The following is a 25,506-nucleotide window of genomic DNA, read 5'->3' on the forward strand; positions in this document are numbered from 1 at the left end:
ATTTAGACCCTTTACTCAGTACTTTGTTGAAGCACCTTTGGCAGTGATTACAGCCTCGAGTCTTTCTGTGTATGACTCTACAAGCTTGGCACATCTGTATTTGTGTAGTTTCTCCCATTCTTCTCTGCAGATCCTCTCAAGCTCTGTCAGGTTGGATGGGGAGCGTTGCTGCAAACTATTTTCAGGTCTCTCCAGAGATGTTCAATCGGGTTCAAGTCCGGGCTCTGGCTGGGCCACTCAAGAACATTCAAAGACTTGTCCCGAAGCCACTCCAGCCTTGTCTTGGCTGTGTGCTTAGGGTCGTTGTCTTTTTGGAAGGTGAAACTTCGCCCGAGTCTGAGGTCCTGAGCGCTCTGAAGCAGGTTTTCATCAAGGATCTCTGTACTTTGCTCCGTTCATATTTGCCTCGATCCTGACTAGTCTCTCAATCCCTGCCGCTGAAAAACATCCCCACAGCATTATGCTGCCACCAGCATGCATCACTGTAGGGATGGTGCCACATTTCCGACAGACGTGACACTTGGCATTCAGGCCAAAAAGTTTAATCTTGGTTTCATCAGACAAGAGAATCTTGTTTCTCATGGTCTGAGAGTCTTTAGATGCCTTTTGGCAAGCTCCAAGCGGGCTATCATGTGCTTTTTTACTGGGGAGTGGCTTCCGTCTGGCCATTCTACCATAAAGACCTGATTGGTGGTGTGCTGCAGAGATGGATGTCCTTCTGGAAGGTTCTCCCATCTCCATAGATGAACTCTGGAGCTCTTTCAGAGTGACCATCGGGTTCTTGGTCACCTCCCTCACCAAGGCCCTTCTCTCCCGATTGCTCAGTTTGGCCGGGCGGCCAGCTCTAGTTCCAAAATTCTTCAATTTAAGAATGATGGAGGCCACTGTGTTCTTGCTGAACTTCAATGCTGCAGAAATGTTTTGGTACCCTTTCCCAGATCTGTTTCTCGACACAATCCTGTCTCGGAGCTCTATGGACAATTCATTTTTGCAACTGGTGTGTGTCTTTCCAAATCATGTCCAATCAGTTTACCATAGGTAAAACATCTTAAGGATGACCAATGGAAACACGATGCACCTGAGCTCAATTTTGAGTCTCATAGCAAAGGGTCTGAATAGTTATGTAAATTAGGTATTCTTGTTTTGTGTTTTTTATACTTTTGCAAAAATGTCTAAAAACCTGTTTTGGCTTTGTCATTATGGGGTATTGTGTATAGATTGCTGAGGATTTATTTTTATTTTTTTTAAATCCATTTTAGATTAAGGATGTAACATAACAAAATGTGGAAAAATCAAGGGGTCTGAATACTTTCCGTAGGCACTCTAGGTGCCGATACGTTATGTATTGTTATTCTCCCGATTTTATATGTATTGTGATTCGATATTGAGATTCGATATTCCAAACGTATTGCTCAATATATGTCTGCTGCAGAGAGACAAGAGAGACCCAGTCATGGAAATAAAAGTTGCAAAATCGTATTGGCTCACCATTTAAAAAGAAGACGGAGAACAGATATATTGAGATATATTGTCAAAAAGAATATCCCGATACGTAACTGAATTTGACAAATTAGCATATTTCTGGCCACCACACGGTTTCTGCATACTGTGTTACCGTAGCAACAGGGAAATAATTCAACCCCGCTTCCACGTCAGATAAGGGCACGTAAATCTATGAGGTAGAGAGGCCTATAGATTCTATCTGCTGTAGTTTTATGATTAGACAAGGATAGGATGGAGACAACCATATTGACGTTGTTGGAATAGTAACTACATTTGCTTGATGTAGACGGTGTGTGCGTACTTGCATACTGTACGTGCGCGTGTATGCGTGGTGACAGGTGGTGTGTAACTTCTGCCGTGTTATGATCTCCTGGGTGTGTGAGTGATTTACTCTCTTTACATCCATGTAGGCCTCAGTTTCACCTTTTATCTGCTTAATTACGTTGCCTTGTGTCCCCTCTCTGGGGCCAGCTACAGTGGATTTTCAAGTGTGTTGTGAAATTTGCCTCATGGTAACGGTTCTGTCCCCGCTCCACGTTGTTTTCACTTCCGGCTTAACTACCCACTCCAGTCTGCCACTCGTCTGCAGGGCTCTGTCGAACTATGCAACTGCCTCAGTCGTCGTCATGGTTTTGACCGTTGTTGTTCCTCATCATTTGCCTCGTTTATCAGTTTTCCCTTCGAATATAGACTAGTGAACGACGGTGCAGTAGCGTGTTCTCACCGTTAATTGAGTCACAGCTGTCGTGGTGTGAGGTGATGAAGACGGAGAGTGAGAAGTAATGGAGATTGTGTAATGATGTACAGTACTTCTCCCATCTCTCTTCTCCTTACAACTCCCTCAGCATGCGATATAGGTCTTGGTAAACACCCAGGGGGAATCTCCAACAATCTGAAAGGGCCTGCGTGGAGTGCCCCAAGTGCCGACACACTCAACACCTTTTCTATTGATTCAGGCCAGATTGTTTTGGTTATGTCTCGTCTTTTTCGCATTGATGCAGTTCAGTGATGAAGCCTGGAATTGCTGTTTCCAGAAAAACCTCTGCAACTTGAATGTTGTACACGTCCTATCGGGAATTCTGGCAATTGTTTGAGATTTTTCATTTGCTGTTGATCAGAGGACACAGTGACTGGAATGCAAACCAAATCTGCTATTCAGATTCCCTATAGCTTCTTTACCACAGTATAGCTGGCCATGTTGTAAGGCATAAAACCTCAAGTCTGTTTAAAACTACTACCCAATGAATGTCTGAGGAATGGGTGCACCCCACTGTCTGTCTGTGAGTGTGTGTTTCTGTCCGTCTGCACACAGTTGCCTGTAGGATCTTATTTGACAGACAGTTGGTGTGTCTCAAGGTTAGGAAGATATATTCCTGTCTTCTAGCTGTATTCAGGCTGATTCACCCTCCGCCCGGCAACAGCCTGTCTCTGGGCTAATGGAGCGACCCTGTTTACCTCCGTGCCCAGAACACCTGTGTCAACGCGACCTGCCGACCTCCTAGCTCAGTCTACCGTTGTCACAACAACAGACAGAGGGAGAAACCTCTACACTGGACATGGGTCTGTGCTGTGGCTCTTGTAGGGAAACACGTTTCTTCACAGTGTCAGTGGGTTTCATATGTTTCATTTAGGTGCCATAATCCTGCATCTTCTTCCTCTCTTTGTCTTCTTCTACTTTCAACCCTGGCCTCATTTCGCAGTAGCCTGTTAAAAGGACTGGGAATTATTTACGAAAACACAAAGAAGCCGTCTTGCAAGAGAAGTTGAATGTGAGGCGTTTGATTAGGAATGTAAATCATTTATAACCATTTCTTCTTGGACGGCTTCTCAACAATGGGGATTGTGTGCCAATTAAGATTCCCTCTCTGCCCTCTATCTAAGAGGATCTGGCTTGACGGAGAATGAGCAGCAAGTAGAGGATAGAGAGAAAGAGGGATGAGAGAGAGAGAGGAGAGAGAGTTCATTACTGTAAATGCAAATGAAAGAGTCCCAGTATATAATAGCTTGTCACTGTCAGCTAAAGTAAAAAGTGGCTCAAGTGTGTGTGTGTGTGTGTGTGTGTGTGTGTGTGTGTGTGTGTGTACATATGGACGTGCTATGTCACCGAGAATCGAGGTAAATCAGTGTTTTTGATGTACTGTCAAAACATAAAAAGAAATGAAAGATTTTTAATGTCACACTAGTCAACTGTTTTCTTACTCTTGTTGAGTGCATCCTGTATGGTATATGATAAATAGATGATCACATTTTGATTTGGTCCAGCAGGTTCTTCCTGTGCTGTGTGTGGGCAGTAGATATCCCTCGTGCCATTTGGATTGTTTGCTTTGGACATCTCTCCAGCAGCCATCTGACATTTCAACATTTACTTTAATTTATCGCTTGCAGCGCTGCTACTCGACGCTGTTGCCCGCCCCTCTGCATTCCACGACCTCTCTCCCTGACCCTTGACCCTTGGTGTACCCCCTCAATCTATCCCATAGTACTCTGACCACAGAGGTCATTGTCAGGGAGGAACCTGTCAGATGAACCACTGTGGCCACTCAGCATCTCACACCGCTCATTAACATTACAACACAACATCGACTTATGTCTATCTGATGACTTGAACATCATGCACTTTAAATCAGTATCCATGACATAGACCAGGGGTGCCTAGCTATGATCCACCAGCTCCTGCTGGTTTTAATTTGCCTTCTCCCTGGGAAACCAGGTGCATGCAGTCACCAGCCAATCAATGACAATCATTGATCAAGGAAGTACCAGGTGACTAACGATAGCGATTAGCCAGCAGGACTATGGGACTGGAGGAATTGTGCAGTGCACCCTTGGCGCAGACTGTGTAACTTCACCCTAATGTGGCCCTGGTTGACAGATCGCTGCCTGGGCCAGAGACTGACACCTGAATCAGCACCCAGCTACATCACTGTACCTACCCATTGTCTGGGCTGTCTGAGCCAACAACAACTGCTCTCTCCGTGGATCACCGACACTCCCTGTACCCTGACACACACCACCCCATCCTCCAGTGCCACGCTGGATCACACTCCACATGTCCGCCACATGGAAGAGCATCAGTCTCCAACTAGCTTGGCGCTAGCAGCAAAGCTCCCGCAGTTCTTTCCTCTGTTACTCCTCTCCCTTTTTTCTTTCGCTCACATTGCACAACCATTGGAATAATTTCTTTAAGGGCCATTAAGGGAAAAGTGCTGGGGATAAAAAATGAATAAACAGTTTGAGTCGACAGAGCATGGAGGGTATTAAATGCTCAGATCATTATTGTTGTTATCACTGATGAAGAGGGAGGGGGAGGTGGTTGAGGAAGCAGAGGGCTAATGAATGAGTGGCTGCTGCTGGTTAGTTCCTCTCCATTAGCGGAGTAGTGTAGCAGTAGTGGCGGGGATGCCTAGGGGGCTCAGTGCTGGCCCTGGATCAGTCTTCAGGTTACTGCCACAATGGTGTGGGAGATCTCAGCCGTGCCCAGCTATTCTGGGCGGTAAGGTAGCCTTGTGGTTAGAGTGTTGGGCCAGTAACTGAAAGGTTGCTAGATCGACTCTCCGAGCTGACAAGGTAAGAATCTGTCATTGTGCCCCTGAACAAGGCAGTTAACCCACTAGGCCGTCATTGTAAATAATAATTTGTTCTTAACTGACTTGCCTAGTTAAATAAAGGTTAAATAAATGTAAAAAAATCTTACTTGTGCGGTCTGCTGAGACATGAGGAGATGGGGCTATTGGAAGAAGAGAGGGGGAGGGAGGTAATGACTGGAGGCCTGTGCTGGTGGTGAGGAGTAGTAACTGAACTAGGATCAGTTACAGACAGCAGAAGACTGAATAACAACCCATAGCAACAATCCAGCCAGCAATACAATAACGTCATAACAATGAAATTATCCAGGATCAGCTTTTCACTGCATTCTGAGACAGGGTCAACGGTAAACAGCTGGTAAATGAGACAAGAATGGCTGTTAAACAAAAGCAAAGTTTATCCCGGATCAGCGCCAGTTTCTTCTGCAATGGGAGTGGGCTGAGATCACGCTCGTTGAGCTCAACTGAAGGAACGACGACGTCACTCATTGTCCTGTGTGTGTGTCATGGCGTGAGTCATGTTGTTAAGAAGAGACCACCCTGCTTTGGAACATTGGTACATCCCCGCTCCCACTTAGATCACACAGTTGATCACTAGCCCCAAGCGTAACAACACCATCCTGTCTTCAGAACTGATCTGTCTGTTTTGTTCTCTATTTCTCTGCCACTCCTAAACCCAATGAAGGATAATGACATTAGACATGCACAGCTGCCAGGGCCCCTGGTTCTGGCTTGCCCCCCCCTTGCACCCCATTCCCTATCAATATCCAATCTCACCCTCTATCCGGATTTGTGGACGGCAGCTTAGACACCCTGTTGACTGGGAAGTCTGGGAATCTGCTGGAAACCAGAACGCTGTAATTTATGGTGATTGGAGGTAATCCTGAAGCAAGACAATTGGCCCACCTGCTAGTGGAACTGTATAGGGCAGAACGTCTGGGCGTCTCTCCATGGGTTTGACAGCACGGCTGGATTCACATGGCAATTTTTATCTCAATTTAGCTCAAACATGTCTCATCACTCCACTTTCCTCTTCCCTGCTTCCTTTTGGGTTATTATGGACAACTTATTTCTCATCTTCAATTCATGTCACATTGCAGACACCCTGTCTACGTGTCACAACTGTACACTGCACACTAAAACATTAAACACAAATGTCCCTAACCCCCATTTTACCATAATCTAAGTTGTTATTCAGTTTGGCGTACAGCTTTTTCATACGGCCTTTGATCAATTAGCTCGAGACGTTGGTCGTCTGGACGACCAGGACATGTGCTCGACTGCTCTCACATCTGATCCCACATTCTTTTTGTCACCAGTCACCCATGCAAACGGTGCAACCCACCGAGAATACAGAGACATAACACAAACTGCATGCTAACTTCTTTTGGTTGGACCGTCATCATGTTAAAGAGGGAGTCAGTCCAACTCTTTTGGCTGCTTTATGGAAATTGGCATTTCAAAGCACTCTGAGAGAGATGTTAACCTTTCGCGATATCAGCGCATTAAAAATGGATCAGAGACGAGCTTTGATGTGAACAGAGGATTCTATTTGGGTCATGTTGGCACTACAGTGAGTGGATCAGAAGAGCAGCAGCTCGGTGGCGCCCTCTATTGAATGGATTCTGTATGGTTTAGGTACTTTAGGTCACTGTAGGAAGATAATGAGATTGTTGCTTTTGCTTACCATGTCCTGAGAGACAGGCTTAAGCAGACGTCTGGGCTGGAGTAACTTACCTGGCTAGGGTATCATGTTGTTCTGTGAGGGCATAGCTGAGCCCTGGGATGCAGGCTGCAGCTGGTGGTTGAACACTGCCTGCCCCCTCCAGGGTGACTGAGACCTGGGTGACCTTGTGTTCTCTGGGAGTTTACCTCCAGACTACAGAGCAAGGGGTCCCCACGGGGCCAAACAAGACAGGGACAAGACCGTGTCCAAAGAGATAAATGACTTGCGATGGTTAACCAGAGCAGATCCCCATCCTGTGTGTGTGTGTGTGCGAGTGTGTGTACGTACGTGTATGAGTGTGTGTGTCAGAGAGAGACTGAAAGAGATGTGTACTTTCTATGTGTGTTTGAGAGGTGTGAAGGGTTAGTGTATGTTTGTAGGTGTGTCTGAAAGACACAATGGGATTGTTTCCTCGTGTGTTTTCTGTATAAATGAAGCTACTTTATGCATCACCGTGTGTGTATTCTTTAATGTGTCGTCGTGTGTGTATTCTTTAATGTGTCGCCGTGTGTGTATTCTTTAATGTGTCGTCGTGTGTGCGCGTGCGTACGTGTGTGTGTATTCTTTAATGTGTCGTCGTGTGTGCGCGTGCGTACGTGTGTGTGTATTCTTTAATGTGTCGTCGTGTGTGCGCGTGCGTACGTGTGTGTGTATTCTTTAATGTGTCGTCGTGTGTGCGCGTGCGTACGTGTGTGTGTATTCTTTAATGTGTCGTCGTGTGTGTATTCTTTAATGTGTCGTCGTGTGTGCGCGTGCGTACGTGTGTGTGTATTCTTTAATGTGTCGTCGTGTGTGCGCGTGCGTACGTGTGTGTGTATTCTTTAATGTGTCGTCGTGTGTGCGCGTGCGTACGTGTGTGTGTATTCTTTAATGTGTCGTCGTGTGTGCGCGTGCGTACGTGTGTGTGTGTGCGTTCATGTGGGGCAGAGGGTGGGGGAAAAGACACAGCGAGATGGAGAGTAAAAGGACATAAAAACTTGAGATGATATGTACCGCCTTGCATCTGCCCTGCTCGGATGATCACTTGTCATTGTGTTGGTGTAAGTAGATGCTGATGTATGGTGGGTTTTAAAACAAGCCGTGACCGCCCCACAATTTTGACCTCATTATAAGTATCGCAGAGAAAAAAGATATTTCTTTTTAAAAAGCGCATAAAATTACATGCTATGGATTAGGTACATATTTGTTCTCCTCAGATCAGTCGCCAGCCCTGCTGAATATAAAAATATTTATTTGAGTTATTCTTCTCTTATTTGACACGGGGGGGAAGGGGGGACAAACATGTGGCACGGTGTCATGAAAGTGAGCGTGGAACACAAACATCCCCCGTTTGAATATGATTTTAATTGAATATGGGCTTATTTATGTGTAGCATATAGAATGAGGTTTTACAGAAGCATGTTGCCAGTAGATTGGAAGTGTATTGGCCAAATTAGCGTTTGCAAATTGGACAATATTTGATTGACCTAAATGTACATGATTGTATTCCCCCATGGTTTATTTTTCTGCTTTCACTTCATTAAATTTGTTTGTGTGTGTGTGTGTGTGTGTGTGTGTGTGTGTGTGTGTGTGTGTGTGTGTGTTAAAAACCTTAGGATTGATTCTGACCTTAGTGGGTCGCTTTCTTTCTGATTCAGATTTAACGAGGATGTGGGTGACATTTTTAAGAGACCAATCCCTCTTTTGTTTTTTTGTTTTTTCTTGCACTGTTGCTGCCTCCCACCCCAACATGACCCAAGTATTCCCAAAAGCTTTTATTTTCCCTTGTCTTCCCCCCTCCCCCTCTTGCTCCCCCTCCCCTCTTTGTTAGAGACAGCTCCTCTCTCTCATTCCCCCTCTCCTCTCCTGTCTGCGCTGTCTTTTCCTTGGGGTTGAGGCAGGCAGGGAGAAGTGCTGCTCTGGAGAGTGACGGTGCTCGGGAGACAACACGCTCAGCCGCTGTTGTAAAACGCAAGAGGTGGACGAAGTGTCAGGCGCCAACGCTCGCCTGTTCTTCCTCTTTCCTCTCTCACTCTATCGCTCTCCTGCTCTGCTCTGGCTGTCTCTATCTGCAGCTCGCTGGCTGGCTACTCTCTCTCTACCTCTCTCTCTCTCTCCCTCTCTCGTTGACTAGGGCTTGGCTGGCTGAGCAGCAGAGTGAATTAACACAGTGGACTACCTGCTGCCTGGGGATTGTGTGCGCTGTGAATACTCTGTGAATACGCAAAGCTCCAAGTTGTTGTTTTGGCTGCCAGTGAATGGGCCTGTCCCTCGGAGGAGCAACTCGAAGGAGATCATCCGCAGCCAAGCCCAGGACAAGCAACCGGGAGTAGCCTCTGGAGCAGGAACAGACAGAAGGAGTGGATTCTTGAGAAAAAGGAGAAAAAAAGAGGGAGACTGAGCCAGAGAGAGAGTGAAATGAGCAACTGAGCAGCTTCTACTCTCAATGAAGAAGGGGTGAATAAGCAACTGCTTTTTTGAAAAGGAGAAAACCAACTTGACACTCTCGGACAGAGGGCGGTAACAAGACCCCCCTTGCGATTTGTTTTTGGATGAATATGCCATCAGGGGTGGACAACACGAGGAAAGAAAGATAAAAAGTATTCAGGGCTTGTTGTTCATTTCTCATCTGGCACAGACTTCTCCCCTCTTTCTTCCCTCCTCTCTCCATTTCTTTTGTGGGTTTTCTTTAGTCTGTGTGTCGGGCTGAGGTTTGTCGCTTCTCTGTATAGCCGGACTCAGGCAGAACAGAGCTGAGGGGAGGACAACTCATGTTGAGGTACAGAGCCGGGGGCGTAAATTGTTCCCCTCTCCAACTTTCCACCCCTCTCTACTTCTTCTGACCTGTTTTCTCCAGACTCCAAGGGTGGCCCCCACATGCGAGTGGCGAGGGGGAAGGGGGCCACAGTGTTTTGAACCGAGGAAGTGGGTGGTGAAAAAAAGAACTTCCTTCACGCTCCTAAGAGCATATGGTTAATCGAGTGGTGGCCAGCTGCTTACTAGCCCCCCTGCTAAATACGCTAACGCTAGATACAAGTGCGCAGCGACGGGGGAAGCTTCGTGCTCCGTGCTCGGAGAAGACAGTCGCATTGCCGTGTTGCTGTTGCCTTTATTTCGGTCCTGACTAGAGCTATAAGGAACAATAAGCCGGCGGGCAGCCAAGTGAAAACAAAGAGCCGGTTGTTGTTGTTTTCCTTGGAGCGTTTTGTAAGGAAAAGAAAAGGAGGCTAATGAATGTCTTCAGAGCGCCAAAGCTGCCGGAGCTCTAGCCCCAAGCTCCCAGTTTATCAGCCACAGGAGGCTGGAGAAAGATGCTCCCCCGCCAAATCACCAGCAGCTACTCTTGACGAATGCTGTGGTAGTGTGGTGGAACCTGGCTTGTGTTGTGAGGGCTCCTGGGGCAATAAGGAGACCAGTGTGTTTTGCAACAGTGGACCAGTGCTGCAAAGAGATCAAGGAGGCTTCTTACTGTAACTACTGTTGAGTTACTGTGGAACTTTGGTACCTTTTGATCTAGCACGTGCACACACACACACACACACACAAACAGAGACACATTCACACACACACATTTACACTTTCATATTGTACATATACTCACTCCACATACGTACACACAAATCTGTTGTCATCCCCTTTCCAGTACTTGTATTAAAATGGAGGTAGCGTGGACAGCTGGTGGCCTATAGCAGTGCAGGCCCACACCCTTCTGTCCTCTTCCCACCAATGGATGTTATTACTGTCCAAAATGAGTTGCCTGGAAACCATTGAAAGCTCCTCGACGCATCTTTCTGAAAGCAGCTGCGACTCCCTCCCCACGGCGGAACACAGCTGGATTCCGGGCTGAATCTACCAACCATTACCAACCAGTCTATCATTCTCTCCTCCCTCGTTTCTGGTGTCATTTTTATTCCTTGGTTCTTTGGGTTCATCTTCTCCCACTCCGTTACCCGTACCTTCCCACCGGGCGAACGGACTCTGGAAGTGGAGCATGACCAGCTGCCATTACCCCACGCCGCCCCCGGAGCGGGACCGGATGTACCAACACAAGGTGTCCCTGGTGGTGCGCTACTTTATGATCCCCTGTAACATATGTCTCATCCTGCTGGCCACCTCCACGCTGGGCTTCGCCGTGCTGCTCTTCCTCAACAACTGTACGTCCACCAATCGTACTACCACACACATACGCACGCACCCCATATACAACGTACTCCCTCTGTCACCCTGTAGCCATGTGTGTTTGTGTGTCATGGTCAGGAGTATGAAGGCTTTATATGTGAGTGCATTTGTTTGCCAGATGTGTATGTATACTTGGGGTGGGGGGGTGCGGAAGAGTATGCATGCATGGCTTTTGGTACGAGAAAAGTTATGAGTCGGTAGGATTTCGCTTAGTTTACATAGACTATTAAACACCTTACAGTCTCTCAGGTCTTTTACTCTGTCTGCTGAGAAAAGACTGGTCCACTTGACCTCTGGCGGAGCTGTCTGAAAGGCTGGGGCTGGATGAAGTGGAGGGATATCTCAGACGTTAAAAGTCAGCTTTCCCTCGACGCACAGTCCCAGCTTCCTTCTTTTGAGTCCTTTATCTCCCCCAAAGCCTTGGCATTTCCTTTGAACTGTGGGATAAAGTAGCCAGATTAAATGCCCTTGGACGATAGAAAAAGCTCTTGGCATGGAAAGCGTCCCCACTTTGAGCGGTTATCGGCCTGAATAGAAAATGCCACGATGGTGCATAATCTTCTGTCTGTGCTTCGCCTGGTGGCTCGCTGGTAGATGAGCAGCAACATTACCATTAGGCAACACGAGAGTGACCTTTTGGAGAGCAAAGCTCGACGCAGCGACTTGCCATTTCATAAGTGTGTTTTGGGGGGGGTGACATATTGTCTGTAAGTTGGGGACTATCTGTCTCTCACTTCAGAGTTGTACATAACTGGTTTATGTCTTGCCTGAATGACACTGTTTTCAGTAGTTCAAAGTTTTATAATCAATGAATGTCAATTGGTTCTTCGCGATGGGAATAGGAACACGCCAGTATCACTGGAGTTCCGATTGTGTCCTGACACCCACATAGGTGTGGCACCACAGGAACATCAGTATGTGTTCGATAGCACTGCTTTATTCAGTGTCACAGTATTTCTCAGCACTGGAGTCCCGTGTCAGATGAGTTGCCTGTGCGGAAGGTTCAAGCCTAATCAACACTCCATTTTTTTTTTCACTTTGAAGGTGTTTAAAACTGTCTGGAGTATAATCCTCATTGTACCCACGTGAATTAGCATTACGGAGACTAAATAGGAGTAATGGCGGAAAAGTCTATAAAGTTACATATTGGGGTAATATTTTTGACACTATATCTCTAGTCGGTTGCACGTGCACCAAAACTCCTTTTATAGCTTGTTCTCCATGTTCTTTTTAAATGGTGAGCCAACATGTTTTCAGCACTTTTATTTCCATGACTGATGGTTGTGAACTTCAAGCTGTGAACTCTGCGTGGAAGTGACAATATACACTTGAAATAGAATACGGGCATCAAAGCATCCCTGTGAATGTCCCTTTTAATCTGTCTGTGTGCCTCTGCCTGTCTGTCTGTCTGCCGTCTGTTTAAGGCTTCATTCCGAGCCATGCTAGCCCGCCACGAAGCTATTATCAGCCTGAGGATTTTCAATCACGTACGAGACACGTCCCGGGGGCTAAGGATGCCACTGCATTAGATCTTGAATAAAATAACCAAAATGCACCACTTTAGAATTCTGAAAATGCCCCCCCCCTCCCCTCTATCTCTCTCTCCCTCTCTTCTGTCTCATCGACGGGGGCGTTCCAAAGTGAAGTTCATTCATAACCCCTCCGTGTTACTGAATCAATTTAATCCAGACATATTCCATTAGATTTAAATACAAACTCAGTGAGAGCACTCCATCTCCACCTCACAAGCTAGAGAGAGAAAGAGAGCGAGAGACTGGAGAGGGAGAAGTGAACGGAGCGCCATTAACATGGAAAGCTCTTGCTGTGTGGATGGAAAACTGGTTTGGAGAGGAGCTGGAGCGAGAGAAAGGGGAGGACACAGACCTCAGGTCAGAGCGAAGCGTGGCCACACAGCTTGACCTCTTCACACTGTGGCCTGGTTCCTGGAACTCTGTGGGGGAGTAATGCACCTACTAGAGAGGAGAAACATGCACACACACATACACACCACACACTGATGCACATAGACAAACCCCAACAGACCCTAATACACAAACACGCACATCAGAGCAGAGCCTTGTCGATCTGCTCTAGATCTAGCGGGAATCAGTTCTGGATGCTTCAATCACATGCGTACACATACAAAGGTTTGTGTTGTATAGGGACAGCAGACGGCGATGGGAAAGGAAGATATGGTGGTAGAGACCTTATCTCCTCCTCTCATTATGACCGAGATGGAGACATTTACATTTGGTAAACATTTAGGAGATTCTGTTGATTTGCTGTCATGTGCTCCAAGACACCATATGGCAAATACTGCGTGTGTTTGCGTTTTAGGAAAGGAGAGCAGATGTGTGTGTGTGTGTGTGTGTGTGTACATGTTTATCTACATGTGTGTGTCTGTGCTATTGTTGTGCCATGTTGTTTTTGAAGTCCCTGGGATTGAAATCTGTTACTGTCGTGATTGCCTCGGAAACCAGTTCAACAGACACTTCATTATTCACCATTGCAAACACAGCGTCCCTCCCTCCCTCCTGCCTCTCCCCCCATCCTCTCTCTCTGGCTCCCTCAAGCCCAGCTGTTGACAAGCAATTGTAAGTGAGCCTAAATTTAAACTCTGCACTGGCAACCGTTAACTGGGATGCCGTCGTCAGGTAGCGAGCGATGCCGGAGACGCCTCACGCCTCCGAGCGAGGACGACCGGGAAGGCGAGAAGCTCCGGCGGAAAATGTGTTAGCTGGGTAATTGATGTGATGTGATTTTATCTTGCTCATTATACCGGGTATGCAAGCCTACACAGGGGAAAGGTGCGGCGGGCTGGCCTGACACGAGCACGGGCTGCTCAGTGGTTTGGAAAGGCGAGTTGGGAGTGCAGATGATAAAGGTCGCTGTCACTGAACACTGGGGGTCTTAGATGCTTTGCTATGGTCAGGTGATGTAAGAGCATTTACGGCACTGACAGATTCAAGCACATGCTTGTCTACTTACAGTGGTTGGTGATGCTTCACGCATTGGTTTAAAGTAGACCACTTTGTTGCTGTTCCAGTCATTGTGTGTAAAGTGAAGCTCATTATTTTCTATAACAGTGCCGCGTCGCGCCCAAACCCCCATTAAATCACCTCCCCTTCGTTAGAGGTGTATGTATGTACGCGTATGCATGTCTGTGCTCTAGAAATGCCCTCTTTGTATGTTCCTATAGGACACCAGTGATAGATGTAATGTAGTTGTGCCATCATCGTATCATCTACCATGGTACCATTACATCATAACAGTACATAACCCATGCATTACCGCAGCAGGGTCATGATGTCATATCTATGGGTGAAGGCAATTAGTTAACTCATTGGAAAGAAAAACCAGACATGGGGTTGGGATGGGATCAGTTATATCTGCTGTGTAGTCCTCTTTAAGGGAAATTTCATTCGATTAGGCTTATTTGAGGTATAAAAAAAAAGTCCATGAAAGTGGTAACTAAGATAATAATGAAACAAAACCTGAGTATGTTTTTCACAAAATACCAATTATCGGATGCTTTCATAGGTGTCAGGTATGGTTTGCGAATTGAATGGACCATTAAAATTGTAAATATCCATCAACAATTGTACGTCTATCATGAAAATCTATTAATTCTGATGAGCTGGCTCTATTGAGCCTCTCCATCCCTCAGATACTCTATTAGAGCCTGTTTGATATACCCAAGCCAGAGGAGAATCTTCTTCTCTGCTTTTTGCTGGAGCAACTCAATTACTGGGGTTCACCCCATGGGAAAGTCCTTGAATCTCGCCTTAACTAAAAACCCATTTCTAACTCTTTCTCTTTTATCTCCTCCAGACAAACCTGTTCACTTCACGCCGGCCCAGCCTCCTGATGGTAAGTCCTCTGACAATTCTCACTCTACCCCACCTTCACCGATTGACTGCATAGTTTTGGCTCCCCTACAAATAATTACCTCAGAGCTGCTCTCTGTATTCTTCACCTCTCTGAGTCCTGATGCTTTTAGTTTGCATCACCACCTCCACCTTATGGCCATTGATGATGACTTGATTGTTCTCATCTCCTTTAAGCCCAGTCACAGCTGTGCAGTAGCTTCTACCAGACTACTGCATCTCCAGCCTCATGATTCAGTAATACTAGTAATCTTCCCTCCTTCCCCATTCAATACGTCACTCCTCACACCCCCTAGATGTTGGCCAAGGATACACGGAGGCTCCAGTTTTTCCACTATGCCCAGCCTTGTTATCCACCATGCTTTCCGGGCCTAATTCCACAGATGGCAATCTCTGTACTCTGTGCAGGGCTATTGTTTCAGTTGTTTGGCGGGCGAGCGACGAGAGTCATTAATTAAACAGCAACAATTTATTGGCAAATGGTGGATCTCTACACTCTTTAATTGGAAGGAAACAGCTGGTTTCTGGCTCGGTCATGAATATTTATGATGGCAGCAAACACGTGAAGCACTGTTTGGTAGCCCCCAGATTTCTGACAGACAGACAGACAGACAGACAGACAGACAGTTGAGGTGTACTCCTGGTATCGCTGGGAGGTGTAGCCTTATCCTCACAGTGTGTGTGTGTGTGGGGGGGGGGGGGGGGGCTACCAAGCCAAAGGTTGTAAGAAAAACAACAGGCAGAATGCTGATAATGATCTGAGCCCCTATCTACTAAAGCTGTGAACAAAAGGCACCTCTGGGGGCTCAACGACTCTGTCCGATAATTGCTCAATCACTCTCTTCATAGGTCAGCACATTTGCAAAAGCTGTTTTTGAGAAAGGGCGCTGTTGTGTTCAAATGTATCCATTTAGAGTGGCTTTAGACGATGAATATGATGGCCTCGCCGAGTCACGACAATGGCTTTTGTCAATGCGAAATGGGTGTCCGTGGTCTGCACCTGCCGAGCAATTGAGCTTGATTGGAGCATTTCTCAACTTCACCCTCACCTTAACACCTGGGGAGAGGAGAGAGACATCTCTGGTTTTATTTTTCAACTCCTTTAATCGAAGTGAGGTGCTCCAAAGGTCCAATCACACGGCATCACGATCCGCCGCAGATATTTGTTTACTTTTTAATGACATGAGATTGCTTCAATAAATGATTTGCGCTCGTGACGAGTGGAGATTCTCCGTTTTTTGGTTGTTGTTGTTGAAATAAATAGAGTCACCGAGCCAAGTCAAGTACGTGCCGGTGAGAAACTGAGTGCAGTCAGCGAAGCAATACAGTACATCTCTCCATTTTCCCTCCAAAAATGGTGGCTTTTATCGATCGCAGTGGTGCCCATTTCCCACGTATTCAAGTTTTGGCTTGTCTGAAGGACGTTTGTTTCTGCACTAGTCAAGCGTTTAAAAGGCTCTGCTGCGGGCCCATAATTACATTTCCAATAGTCCTGTAGGCTCTCAGTCAGCAGAACAGCATTGTTTTTTTGATCCAAACATAGAAGAGCAGCAGTAGACATCTGCAGTCTCCAGTTAGCCCTGAGGGACAACGCTTCTGCGGATCATTTAGTTGCTGGTGAGATTAGTGGGCCAATTAGAGATGGCCCAAATACACTAGCCCCTCTCCTACGACTAGCTGAATGTTGTGCTGTGGGGACATGGTGGTAGCCTACCAAGGCTCTTATACAGCGCCTCCATTAGTCAAATCTGTTCTACAAAGGAGGGCTATTCTACTGAACTTGTCCTCAGTTCCAAGGACACACTTCCACATACTTAATTAACCAAAATCAGAGAGATATACTAAAGAATCTGCAGACTTTTAAAATATCCTCTTAGTCTCTGAACTTGTTTTTGGGCAGATGATTTATTCTTGTTAGCGAGAAGAGATGGAGAGAAGTGTTTTTTTTTTAGGGGGTGAGCAGATCTAGAAAGCCTATAGGGAGACACTGATGATCTGCTGTCTTTGCAGCACGAGTCGAGAGCACTTGCACAGTATTTGTGGCTTGCACCACCTACAATTAGACGGCAGATTCCACCCAATAAATGAGTGCTAATCACCAGCCGAAAAGTGACAAAGTCACAAAGCACCCTCTAATTAGTCTCTCTGCTGCGGCTTAAAGTGCCAGTCTCTGCACTCAGTCCACAGTCATTATTGCCTGTCATCTCCAGACAATAATACGACCGTTGTGACAGCATTTTGCCCAGCAACAAGAGAGCAAAGTCTCAGTCCGTTGTTCAAGGCAGAACCACACGGGTTGGACTTTGGTGAGGGGTCAGTTCTATTGCATTGAGCCAGCGGCCTTTTGCTAGCCAAGGTTGTCAGTTTAATGTTAATGATGAGAGCAATTTGCATATTGTATACACACACACTTCTCTGGTTCTCTGCCTCTGGTCATAGCAATATTTACACGTTAAGCATAATGTAAGTTTCCTCTTTCACAGTCCGATTGCTATAATGGCTATTATATGGTATTGATCTTAACTGGAAGAACAGTGCAGATGTAAAGTTTGGTAACCGAATGACCGTTTGTGCCGTTATTGTGTTACTGTACCAAATTTAGCATCTGAACTATTCTTCAAGTAAATGTGTTTTTGTCAAATGTTATGTGGAAATTGTTCAACTTTGGCCTTGTGCATAGAGTTGCATGGTTTGTTAAACTTTGCAAAAATCGGAGTCCAAGCATCGTTCTGTTAACGTGGAATTGTCCTTTTCTATGTGATAGTGTGTGTATCAATCCCGAGGAGCCAGTGTGACTCCAACAGGTAGAGAACCAGTTGGTTCAGTCCTGGAATTCGTTTTGACACTCCTGTCAGTCAGATTTAAGTAGAGTCAATTGTACTCTCAAGTTAAGTGATAACTAACAGGTGAGTGAGAGAGCTTTACTCACAGCCGTAGGTGAACAGACATGGTTAAATCTGGGCTAAATTGGGCCACGAAGACAAAAACAAGGATCCAAATGGGAAACCTGAGCTACCTCCAGTCGGGTTTGTCTCCGTGGTAGCTAGCTGTCTCCCACACCTCCTCTCCTGGCTGTAATGAATACACCGGCTGTGAATCCTTCAATCTGGCGTTTGTCACAGAAAGTGTCCCCCGGAGGATACTCCGTACCAGCAGACATAATAGATGTTTGAATTGAAAAGTGATTTGATCTAGGACTGGGAGGGTTTCTGCGACGAACGGGAAAGTGCTTGTGGGCTTACTTACACACTTCCCAGAACACTTCTTCCTCTTAAAAGATGTGCCAAAACTTTCTCTGCAGCAGCTTTCAAAGACTCTACCCCCCACACTCTCCACAAACTCTACACAACAAACTCTACACAGCAAAAATAACTGATCCCATCCCACCCCCATGTCTGTTTTTTCTTTCCAATGAGTTAGCTAATTGCCTTCTCCCATAGATATGACATCATGACCCTGCTGCAATAATGCATGGGTCATGTACTGTTATGATGTAATGGTACCATGGTAGATGATACGATGATGGCACAGCTACATTCATCCAAACTGGCTGTAATTTATTCAGTCGACGCTTTCCCTATGTTCTTTACAGTACGCCTCACTCAGAAAAAGAGGCAGAATTCATTATGACTCGTCGCTTATCTTAATTAAATCAAAAAAATCTACCGAATCTTTTTTTGGGGGAAGGTGGGGCTGAGGATGGGCTCATATCAAGATATCAAAGGTACCAGGACTGTAAACGCTCCTCTCTCTCACGGATTGGCATTTTGCTCTGTGAGAAATGAGATTGGCCTGTCATTCCTAGCCCTCGACGAGAAGCAGCAGTGCAGGCTAGCTCTAGTCTCGTGTTTATTTGCCTTGACATCATCAGGGCAAGATTTGTTGCCCTCCAAAAGTATACAGACGCATCTAAACCCAAACCTGCACTCTGTACTTCTCTCCCCCGGAAAGTATGCCTCTCCTCTGTACTTTTGTGGAGTCAGCAGATGCTTGCGTAAGCATCTCGCCGTACACACGCAGAGCTCGGCGGGAAGCGGCAACCAGGAGAAACAAATTGGGTGCATTTTGACATTCCGCCTGTCTGCACTCGTCAGACTGTCTGACAAGGCTCCCATACAGCCTCAATGAGCAGAGGTGTGATGCGCCGCCGAGTATTGATCTGTGCGCGGAGAAAGGAGAGCCGGGAAAATATGTGGGTCAAAGGGAACACGCGTAGACTGGCAGGGATTGACCGCTGAGTTGATTTGTTCCTGATTCCTTGGCCAGAGTAATTGTTAATGCTGACGGCTGGGGCGTTTTGACATGCCCAGAAATATCGGCCCGCTCAAGCTTGCCTTGCCCTTGCGAAACCACCACGAACAGTCAGTGTATGGAGGTGTTGTAGCATGTCAAGACAGTGGGCAGATTAACTCCTGACAGTGATGGGGTTGGATCTCTGGACAACAGACAGCTAGGCTAACCCTGATATCCCTATCATAGCTGAAGTTTGAAATACAGGAAGCTATTATCCACAATAGAAATGTCCAAATGAACAGCAGTAGGCTATGCTTCTCAGGTGTCTCTTGACCTATCGTACAGTTCATATGGCACAAAGTCGACCCATTCCCAATCAGATTAGTAACGGAAGATTTTACGACTGTCCACTCTATGTACTACTTATTCGTAGTTATGTAGAACTATTATTGTACTCGTTAAGGCCCCTTCATAATTGGAACTATACTGAACAAATATATAAACGCAACATGCAACAATTTCAAACATTTTACTGAGCTACAGTTTATGTAAAGAAAACCAGTCAATTGAAATTAATTCATTAGGCCCTAATCTATGGATTTCACATGACTGGTGCAGCCGTGTGTGGGCCTTGGAGTATAGACCCACCCACTTGGCAGTCAGGCCCACTCACAGGGGAGCCAGGCCCAGCCAATCAGAATGGGTTTTTCAGTGCAAAATAGTTTTATTACAGACAGAAATACTCCTCAGCAGCCCCCCCCGCATTCAATTCCCTGGCAACAGCTCTGGTAGACATTCCTGCAGTCAGCATTGTACGCTCCGTCAAAACTTGAGACATCTGTGGCATTGTGTTGTGTAACAAAACTGCACATTTTAAAGTGGGTTTTTATTATCCCGAGCACAAGGTGCACCTGTGTAATGATCATGCTGTTTAATCAGCTTCTTGATATGTCACACCTGTCAGGTAGATGGATTATCTTAGCAAAAGAGAAATGCTCACTAAAAGGGATGGAAAACGTGAGAGAAAGAAGCTTTTTGTGCGTATGGAACGTTTCTGCAATTTTTTTATTGAAGCATAGGGCCAACACTTTACATGTTGCGTTTATATTTTTGTTCAGTGTATATCTGCGAGCATTCTGTAGAGTCTTGATTAGAGGTTGACCGATTAATCGGAATGGCCGATTAATTAGGGGCGATTTCAAGTTTTCATAACAATCGGAAATCGGTATTTTTGGACACTGATTTGGCCGATTTTATTTACATTTTATTCATTTATTTATTTATTTAATCTTTATTTAACTAGGCAAGTCAGTTAAGAACACATTCTTATTTTCAATGACGGCCTTGGAACGGTGGGTTAACTGCCTTGTTCAGGGGCAGAACGACAGATTTTGACCTTGTCAGCTCGGGGATTCAATCTTGCAACCTTACAGTTAACTAGTCCAACGCTCTAACCACCTGATTACATTGCACTCCACGAGGAGCCTGCCTGTTACGCGAATGCAGTAAGCCAAGGTAAGTTGCTAGCTAGCATTAAACTTATCTTATAAAAAACAATCAATCAATCATAATCACTAGTTAACTACACATGGTTGATGATATTACTAGTTTATCTAGCGTGTCCTGTGTTGCATATAATCGATGCGGTGCATATTCATGAAAAAGGACTGTCGTTGCTCCAATGTGTACCAAACCATAAACATCAATGCCTTTCTTAAAATCAATACACAGAAGTATATATTTTTAAACCTGCATATTTAGCTAAAAGAAATCCAGGTTAGCAGGCAATATTAACCAAGTGAAATTTTGTCACTTCTCTTGCGTTCATTGCACGCAGAGTCAGTGTATATGCAACAGTTTGGGCCGCCTAATTTGCCAGAATTTTACGTAATTATGACATAACATTGAAGGTTGTGCAATGTAACAGGAATATTTAGACTTATGGATGCCACCCGTTAGATAAAATACAGAATGGTTCCGTATTTCACTGAAAGAATAAACGTCTTGTTTTCGAGATGATAGTTTCTGGATTCGAACATATTAATGACCTAAGGCTCGTATTTCTGTGTGTTATTATGTTATGATTAAGTCTATGATTTGATAGAGCAGTCTGACTGAGCGATGGCAGGCACCAGCAGACTCGTAAGCATTCATTCAATCAGCACTTTAGTGCATTTTGCCAGCAGCTCTTCGCAATGCTTCAAGCATTGCGCTGTTTATGACTTCAAGCCTATTAACTCCCGAGATTAGGCTGGTGTAACCGATGTGAAATGGCTGGCTAGTTAGCGGGGTGTGCGCTAATAGCGTTTCAAACGTCACTCGCTCTGAGACTTGGAGTAGTTGTTCCCCTTGCTCTGCATGGGTAACGCTGCTTCGAGGGTGGCTGTTGACGATGTGTTCCTGGTTCGAGCCCAGGTAGGAGCGAGGAGAGGGACGGAAGCTATACTAATACACTGGCAATACTAAAGTGCCTATAAGAACATCCAATAGTCAAAGGTTAATGAAATACAAATGGTATAGAGAGAAATAGTCCTATAATTCCTATAATAACTACAACCTAAAAGTTCTTACCTGGGAATATTGAAGACTCATGTTAAAAGGAACCACCAGCTTTCATATGTTCTCATGTTCTGAGCAAGGAACGTAAATGTTAGCTTTCTTACATGGCACATATTGCACTTCTCAACACTTTGTTTGTGCATTATTTAAACCAAATTGGCCATGTTTCATTATTTATTTGAGGCTAAATTAATTTTATCGATGTATAATATTAAGTTAAAATAAGTGTTAATTCAGTATTGTTGTAATTGTCATTATTACAAAAAAAAACTAAAAAACTGGGCGATTAATCAGTATCGACTTTTTTTTGGACCTCCAATAATCGGTATCGGTAGCGGCGCGGAAAAATCATAATCGGTCGCCCTCTAGTCTTGATAGATTAGGCTTTTCATCTTTAGGAAAACTCTAAATCCATGGCAGATAAGACATCTCTCTTCTAGTGTTGTTATTTCTCATAACTACAACCTTGGAAAGAAAAGAGGGATGTGATAAGTCGACTGCATGCTATCTTTGAATAGGGGGATACATTGGTGAGAAATGTAGGTTCGGGATTCATTTCTTCTAGCTAATTAATGAATTGGCCATTCAAGGGAGCCGATTTTACTCCCAATAATCTAATAGTAGACCGATGGATTGTGGCACGCGCGGGTTCGATGTCCCCATCATCGTCCTTTAACCATTGCAATTAGTGCGTGAAACGGTTCATATTTCTATAAATGACTCTTATGTTCTTTGCGTTTGGTTCAGAGAGGGGCTGTTCTGTCCCATTGAATCGGCATGTCGTTCATTTACACTCATTAACTCAGTGAATTATTCAATGAATTAATTGAGTGACTCATTGTTAGACTTAAGCTGGGGCGGGGGGGAGTGATGGACAGGTTTTTACTATCGTTTAATTGTGACTCGTTATGTGAGGAAATAGACATGGCTTACCGCTCTCGCCATTTACTTTTTAACAAGTAGTAAATATATCACGTTACAAAATTAGGGTCTTCCCCAGTCAATGTTTTCTTTATAGAAAATTGCACCTACTGAAGCATTTTACATGGCATCTGTTCCAATCTGCTCTTCGGACGAGTGCGTAGACTTTTTATTACATGCGAATAAGTGCATTTGTATTGGATAAGTTTGCCTTTTATTGTGATCAGTTGGGAGTTTAAAGGCTTGTCAACCTTAGACTTTCCACCTCTGTCTAACCTGAAGAGTGCTGTGTGTACTTTGATATTTACCACACCAGTAAAAGACGGACGCACACACACATCTCTCAGTCAGAGGGCCTCGCACCAGTGTGTGTTAATGTGTGTGTGAGAGAGAGGGAGGGAGACAGACCAGTGCACTGCTACACTAAGGCCAAACAGCCTGGCAGTTGTATTCAAATGGTCTCTCAGAGGAGCCTGTAGCAGTACATGGATGATGGAGAGTGTGAGGCATCCAGACTCCAGGAAACCATAAATCTCTCCCCTAATCCCAAAATGCAGACTGCCCATCCTAGTCTGAGTAGTAACCCAGAGACACGCACTCTCACACACACTGAGGAAAGAGATTGTTTACCAAGCGAAGCCAGCCTGTGGCATCTTCTTCTGTGGTTCCTGTATGTCAAGTTTATATATGAGTTGAGGTGTGTGTATACATTGCAACTGACGAACATACATCACACACAAACACCATTTGTGGTCAATACATCTAATGTGTATAGTCAACCCAACCACTTCCTCCTTTCATTGGCTTGTTTGATATATGTTCCCCGCACCACTGCACACAATTACAACATGCAAGGCTCTCAGCCAACGTGTCGCTGACACCATTTACACCGGCCGGCTCTGTGACAATGGAGACACACCCGCAGACCCACATAGGCCTACACACTGTCCCTCTGGGGGATTCTGATGTATGTGTTTCAGCATGCCTGCCTGTATGTCTTCTCTACTTTCACTATGGGGAAAAAAACAACAACACTGATTCCCTTTCAAATAGCTTGTGCGTGGAACATATTGCATGCTGATACTACTGCGTCTGCCTTGGTTTTAATGAGTTTTAAGGTGCTAGAAGGCTTCCTATCACAAGGAAGGAAACGAGAGACATGGGGAAAGAGAGGAAATAAGAGAGCAAGAGAATAGGAGAGGGGGAGAGAAAATACGAGAGCAAAGATGTTTTGAGGGACAGAGGAGATATGGTGGGTGGGTGTGGGGGGTTCTTTCTACTTTTCTTTCTTCACACCTGTTTTTTTTTTATGTAATGTTTTTCGCACATTTTTTTCCTTTTAATGATATACCTTGGATTGTTTAATTGAAATGGAACAAATAGGGGCTGTTTTGTATGCCAGTGCGTCCATGCGACTCCCGGAGAACCTCGCATCCAGATGCATAATGATAGCAGCGACTGTCGGTGTCAGTGGAAGAGAGCAGAGAGGAGCAGCTGGGAAAAGGTGGAGAGTTCGAAGGGAGATTTTTTTGGGGGGGGCTGTTGTAGGTAGTTATAGAGTCTGTGTACGAGAGTGTTTACAGTTGACGGGTGAGGGTGGGCAGCTGTTGTGAAGATGGCCTCTTTGGGTGTTTGTGTGAGTGCGCGCACGCGCGACTGTGTTAGGGATGTGGGTTTGAAATAATTTCACTCTTCAAATACTATCATTAATTTTAGGTGGATATTCGGATATTATAAATCCATGCATTTCTTTTATTACGTGTTTTTTTTTTACCTGAGCACGGCTGCGCAAGGAAAAGAGGTTGGCACTCTGTTGCTGCAGCTGCGGAGAGGCGGGTGTGTGATCAGATGGGAGCGAGCAGACGGAGAGGCGAGAGAGAGACGCAGCCAAGGCACCTCGGCAACAGCCAAGACTGGCTAACTTGTAGCAGCCATAATATTATTTATTATCATCCCATACAACAGTGGCTTTCTTGACTGGAGTAACCTAGAAACTAGCCAGCTCTAGCAAGCTAGGCTAATTGATGCCACATTCTGTGCTTTCTCCCCAACCCCATTCTGATAAAACCAACAGTCTACCTGGTGTTTGCTTGTGGTAGCCTACTCCTTCCCGCTTCTCAGTTTTTAATTTCCACTTGCTGCACATTGCGCATCTATTATTAATTGTATTATTACGTGTTTTATTTGATTTATTATTTTTATATTTTCTCTGCATTGGGAAGGGCCGTCGTCCACATCTGTTGTTTATGAACCATGTGACTAATAACGTTTGATTTAACGTTGAGGCTTTGCGGCTTTGATTGGCCAACATAAACAACAAGCTACACACCTGAAGGCACCCGGTCTTTTCATGGGGGTCACGTTATATAAACGACATTGAAATGTACGTTGTTTTATATTAAGTTCATAATTTGAGAGTTCATGGTATATCCTTGTATGTAACAATGTCACATGGATATTTACATGTATTTTTTAAAGCCTTTTCAGTATTAAAATAGGCCTATACTTTTTTTTTTACTCATACGTTTTTGAATACTAATGTCAGACACGAACCCCTCAGAGCTAGCAACATCCTAACAATACCCTTTTGTCAGGTTCTCTGTCAGTATTGACCTACCTAGTGAGCTGTAGCCACTGTCACGTGATCTCTTGGTATAAACTACATGTACAGTAAGAAAGACCACACACACACACACACATATACAGACACTCAGCACACATACAATGCTAATGTTTCATGTAAGTGTAAACTCATGTTGCAATAGACTATAAAACATACAAATGTACAGAGGAAATCCTGAAGAACAAGGCCTCTTGTGTAAGGGGTCTCGTTACATACCCGCATGCACACACATTCACATACACACCATACCACACCACACATGTGCAGTTTAGTATATTAGCCATGAGAAATCCCTTGGTGTCTTGACAGAAG

The 25,506-nt window shown here is 45.1% G+C and overlaps 1 protein-coding gene across 1 annotated transcript in view; it reads left to right on the forward strand.

Annotated features, from left to right (window-relative positions):
- Positions 1-25,506, forward strand: part of LOC115132061 (agrin) — a 291,320-nt gene that overhangs the window by 125,611 nt on the left and 140,203 nt on the right. The window contains 1 exon segment of the mRNA XM_029664281.2: positions 14,803-14,841. Within this exon segment, the coding sequence (XP_029520141.2) occupies positions 14,803-14,841 (39 nt within the window).

Source organism: Oncorhynchus nerka, linkage group LG7 (assembly GCF_034236695.1).
Source record: "Oncorhynchus nerka isolate Pitt River linkage group LG7, Oner_Uvic_2.0, whole genome shotgun sequence".
Lineage (NCBI taxonomy): Eukaryota > Metazoa > Chordata > Actinopteri > Salmoniformes > Salmonidae > Oncorhynchus > Oncorhynchus nerka.